The 4,987-nt window shown below is 41.6% G+C and overlaps 1 protein-coding gene across 1 annotated transcript; it reads right to left on the bottom strand.

Annotated features, from left to right (window-relative positions):
- Window positions 1-2,083: 2,083 nt before the first annotated feature.
- On the bottom strand, window positions 2,084-4,053 carry LOC127543343 (zinc finger CCCH domain-containing protein 11A-like). Its single transcript, XM_051969381.1, is given in 2 exon segments — window positions 2,084-2,715; window positions 2,718-4,053. Coding segments are annotated over 2 exon segments (1,968 nt in total).
- Window positions 4,054-4,987: the final 934 nt, after the last annotated feature.

Raw genomic sequence — 4,987 nt, 5'->3', positions numbered from 1 at the left:
AGAAATGTAGTAAGGCCAGCAGAGCAGGCACATGCCTTTGAGAATCCAGAGTCACCTCCATGCCACAATGAGGCACGGGATTAGGAAAGTCACAAAATGTTTTGTGATAGTGTGGAAACAGTGTTAAATCTATATAGGAATCCTAATTTTAATTAAATGTATTTAATACATTTTAATAAGTTAAATTGGAATACTAATTTTAACACTTATGAGTTTATTGTGTCCAGCATTCCTGAAATATGATTTGAATAGCATTAGGAAGTTGCCTCTTCCAAAAATATCTCCTCTAATGATAGCTGAACTTCTATAATTAAAGTCATTCCTTTGAGTTAAGAATTTCCCTTTCTAAGCAGTTATTTTTAAAATCCATTTACTCCTAGAACCAGCTCTATTCTCCATCATCACAGAACTCATAAGTGTGAGACCCTTCCCAAATGGAGCTTCCCTTGTTCTGTGACTTCTATTCCTATGTCCTTTATCCTAGATCATACGACCTTCTTCTATTCCCATAATCCCTGTGATATAGGAACACCATCTGCCAAGGCAAAACCCCTCTTTCCCTTGTTATCATTTATCAAAGTCTCTTTAAAAGCTAGATCAGTTCTACCCTTCTATCTTCCTCTGTTCTCCTCTCTACTGATCTGTGCCTTCTGAAAAATCAGAGTTACTGATAACCAAGCCTTCAATCTGGATTTTTTTCCCCTCTCAATCTTACCTTTTTATACTTTAGCCCTGACCCAATCCCCTCCATATCCCATTTGGCTAATTCCTTGCACTTTACTGTTACTTCCAGCCCCTCCTGCTGCTAGTATTCAGCTACTTTTCACTCTTAAAGGGCCCCTTTTCCAAATCTCTCTATTTCTGGTAATGTAGTATTCTTTTCTCTAAAATATAATGTTCTCCAGGAGGAGGTTTCTGGGGTGGGGGTGGGGGGGGCTTTTGGAGGCAGCCTTAGGTTCAGTTCTGTGTAATAATCACCTCAAACACAGATGTTAAAAAAAAAAAGCCAGACCTTTATTATCTTTATGTCCCATTTTCTTTAACTTGATTTCTTCAAGAGTTTTTATTCCAAAATTCAAACTATGACTTTGCTTTAAGCTGACCCCAGGTTTCCGAGCACCAGTTATGTGCAACCCATTATGGACTTCAGGAGCTGGTTGCAAAATAGGTGTTTTAGTTTCATCTCCTTCTTCAGAAAATTAATCATCATCCTCATTATCATCTGCAGCATTGATTACAACTGGAGGATGTGTGGGACTAGGAACATTTCAAGGGGGGAGGAGTTAGACTGGACCTATAGATTGTTCTGCTGCATTGAGAGCTGGTTAGCTTTCACCTCTTCATCTGGTGACTCAGGCACAATAAGTAAAATAGCTTTGCTTTGTCTTTATGGGACTTTTAAGGAAGGGAGATGAAAACACCAAAGGAAATGGGAAATCAAATCAGATTAGTGGGTTTCTGAAGGGCTCACTTGAAACAGGTATACATAAATCCATCAATATGGGAGGTATTACACATAATTACATGAATTACATAAACACATAGCAATATAAGTGATGTAACAAATAACATGAATCATCATAAGAATACATGTCCATGTCCATAAATCCTAGAAATAGTCCAAAAAGTCCAAAAGTCCATTTGTTCATGTGCCAGGAATCCAATAATTCCTGCAAGTTTTGAAGTCCTGGGATAGTCTCATCAACAGTTTTCCAGTCCTGCAGCAGTCTTTATCAACAATTTTTCATCTCAAGGAATCCAATGATTCCTGCTGGTTTTCAAGTCCTGCAGCAGTCTTTATCAACAATTTTTCATCTCAAGGAATCCAATGATTCCTGATGGTTTTCAAGTCCTGAAACAGTCTCATCTCAAAACTAAACAATAATAGACAGGATGGCTGCCCAAAAGCCTTCTCTTTAATTTGACCCACAGGAGGCCCAAACAAGTATAGATACTTCTGACATATGCTTCTGATTGGGGCAAATCCTGGCCTAGAGAAATAGTCGCCTCGGGCAAATGTCATAATAGATGAAATGAAATTCAGTTTTTTGTGAGTTTTTTTTTAAGTGAGCTTTCACCACTTTCAGCTATCAATCATTTGTGAAAGCTCAAGTAGAATGTCACTTTCATCCTTTCCAAGATCCAGGTCAATTTCTGCTTCTAAGTTTCCTCCTGAGATCTCCCAGATCAGTTTCTCAAAATCATCTTCCACAGAAAGGGGGAGCTTTTCTGAAGAGGCAGAGCTGAGCCAGTGGCTTTTTGTTGCCACTTGGGATGAACAAGGACTAGATACTTCGGGTGGTGATGGATCAGAATCAGCTTGGCTTGGAAACAGATCAAGACTGTTTGGGTTTTTTTCTCTCTCAGATACAGTGATTGGCTTGTCCTCAAAGAGAATTGGAACAGCAGCCACGGAGGCTTTCTTGCTTGGGTTTTCCTGAAGAATGCTGCTGGAACTGAGTGGTTTTACAGCTTCAACGACATCAGGGTGGATTTCAGCTGCCTTGCGTTTCCTGGCCAATTTAGGGCTTGAAATGACTTTAACCACGGATGGCTTGAGATTAACCGTGGGCTTGGCCCAAGACCTTTTTCTTAGGGGCTGTACTGCACATTTCACGTTCAGCATGGAATCCCCAAATCCTGAAGTTTCTACCTCTACTTGCTGGGCTTTTATTGGCATGCGCTTTATCAGCTGGCGGGTGATTCCTGGCACGGATTCAGTTCTGGTTTCTCTGCTAGTTGTGTATCACCAGGTGCTGCTTCTTCCTGAAGGGGTGTCAAAGCGGCTTTCTCCTTTTGTAGTGTTTCCACCTCTTGCTGTTTCTGCATGCGCTGCACTTTCACGATATCCTCAAAGTTCTTGACTTGAACTTTGGAAAAGCCGTCTCTTGTGGTCTCACCTGAAGGCTGTGAGGAAACCTCAACAGTCTCTGTTAGAGTAACCCCGATACGAGATGAGATGTCGGCTGCTTCACTTAGTTTCTTCTCTTCTTCTGTAAGGGTTCTTTTGGCGATGCCGAGCAGTCGTCTCATCACTGGAGTAGTCTCAGGCTGTGGCTGGGAGTCGATGCTGTTCTTAGCACTCTGTTGTACCCTCAGTGCCGTTTCTTGCTCGATCTCCTCCAGGATTTTCATGTGAACTTCCTGCATGGGCTTGGTTTTACTCGCAGGCTCTTCTAATTGCCCTTTGCTGGCAGTGGTAGGAGGCAAGATGATTGCTTTCTTAGACTCACTCTCTATTCCGAGTTTAACAGAAGGATTTTCCTTCTCAGCTTTTTGCTGCCGGTGTCTTTTTTCAGCTAGGACCTCAGAAAATGTTTTGAGTCGAATAACAGAAGAGCTCCTTATCTCTAAACTGGAATCTTCAGTCTTATGGGTTCCTTCATTCTTGATTTTGGTTTGCAAGTCTCCTCGTTTCTGGCTGGCTCTCTCAAGATGTGCCTTCACGTGGAGCTCTCCACCTTTTGCAGATCTTTCTGTTGTCTCCATACTATTTAGATCAGCGCGCATTCCTAATCTCTCCTTCAGAGACTTAGAAACTTGAACTTTCTTTGGTATTTTGTCAGTATTCATTTCTGGAGACTCAATTTTTTCTCCAAGCCTTTGAGCGAGACTTCGCTTCAGTGGAGGGTCATTGTCAGCACCTGAGAGCTTCCGCTTCCCTAGCCTCAGCCGCACCGAGAGGTCTCCTTGTTTGTTGGACAGGATCACAGTTCTGACATTCTCTTTCTCGGGACCTGGAATGGGCTGTGGTTGAAGTAAGTGAGCAGATGCTCCTGAAGGCCCTTCTCCTTGCTCCTTAGATTTTTCCTTCATTTTCTTTGACTTGGTTTCTTCAAGAGTTTTTATTCCAAAATTCAAACTATCATCTTGCTTTAAGCTGACCCCAGGTTTCCGCTGCATTGAGAGCTGCATAGTTTTGCTTGGAGGTAGGAAACGGCCTTCAACATAGCGACCCCTGTTGTGATGAAATGCACAATTTAATTTTTGACATCCTTTTGGCTGGTTTTCCCAGTAGCATGGAATCTCACTCCGCTTTTTCTCAATTTCCATGTGTCGGAACCTGCAGACTTGTCGAAAACAGCGCCCTTTCTGCCACAATGTGCAGACAGTCTCATTTCCTAAGGCAGCTTCACAGTGCCGGAAGGGGCACCTATCTCCCTTATTACATGTAGAATAGAAAAAAAAGTAGCAGTCTTCTTGATTAGACATGCTGGCCAGATCCTTAGATCAAACGAGGGGGCTTGAAAACAAGCCACTACTCTAGATGAGAACCAGGTTCCAATTTTCTCAAATGGGCTCAATCTTCCACAAGCTGGTTTCTTGGGGAACTTCTGGAGCAGCCTTCCTTTGAGTTCAGAGTAAAAATGCAGCCAGCTGTTAAAAGTTCAGATCCTGTATTGTCTCTTCCAAATAGTTAGTTTTCTTAGAGGCCTATCTCCCTCCTTGGTTTCAAGAGCTCCGTGTCTCAGTCTCTCTCAGTCTCTCTTCAAATTCTGGCTTCTCAATCTCGCCAACTGACTGACTCCTGGCTGAGGCTTGTCCTTTTATATGCTCTTTTAGAGGTGTGAACTCAGAGAGTGGGATTGTGGACTTAATGTGTAAACTAACGTGTGAACTCTTAAAGGTGTAAACTCAAGTACCTAAGTACATTTCTATCAATTCCAGTGAGTTAACACCTTGTTAACACCTTCTTAAAGGTATAAACTCAAGTACATAAGTATACAATAAGTACATTTCTAGCAATTCCAGCGAGTTAACACCGTGTTAACACCTTCTTAAAGGTATAAACTCAAGTATATAAGTACACAATAAGTACATTTCTAGCAATTCCAGCGAGTTAACACCGTGTTAACACCTTCTTAAAGGTATAAACTCAAGTACATAAGTACACAATAAGTACATTTCTAGCAATTCCAGTGAGTTAACACCGTGTTAACACCTTCTTAAAGGTATAAACTCAAGCGCATAAGTACATTTCTATCAA

Source organism: Antechinus flavipes, unplaced genomic scaffold (assembly GCF_016432865.1).
Source record: "Antechinus flavipes isolate AdamAnt ecotype Samford, QLD, Australia unplaced genomic scaffold, AdamAnt_v2 unplaced_scaffold419, whole genome shotgun sequence".
Classification (NCBI taxonomy): domain Eukaryota; kingdom Metazoa; phylum Chordata; class Mammalia; order Dasyuromorphia; family Dasyuridae; genus Antechinus; species Antechinus flavipes.
The sequence above is the reverse complement of the archived record's forward strand: the minus strand, read 5'-3'. Positions and strand labels throughout refer to the sequence as shown.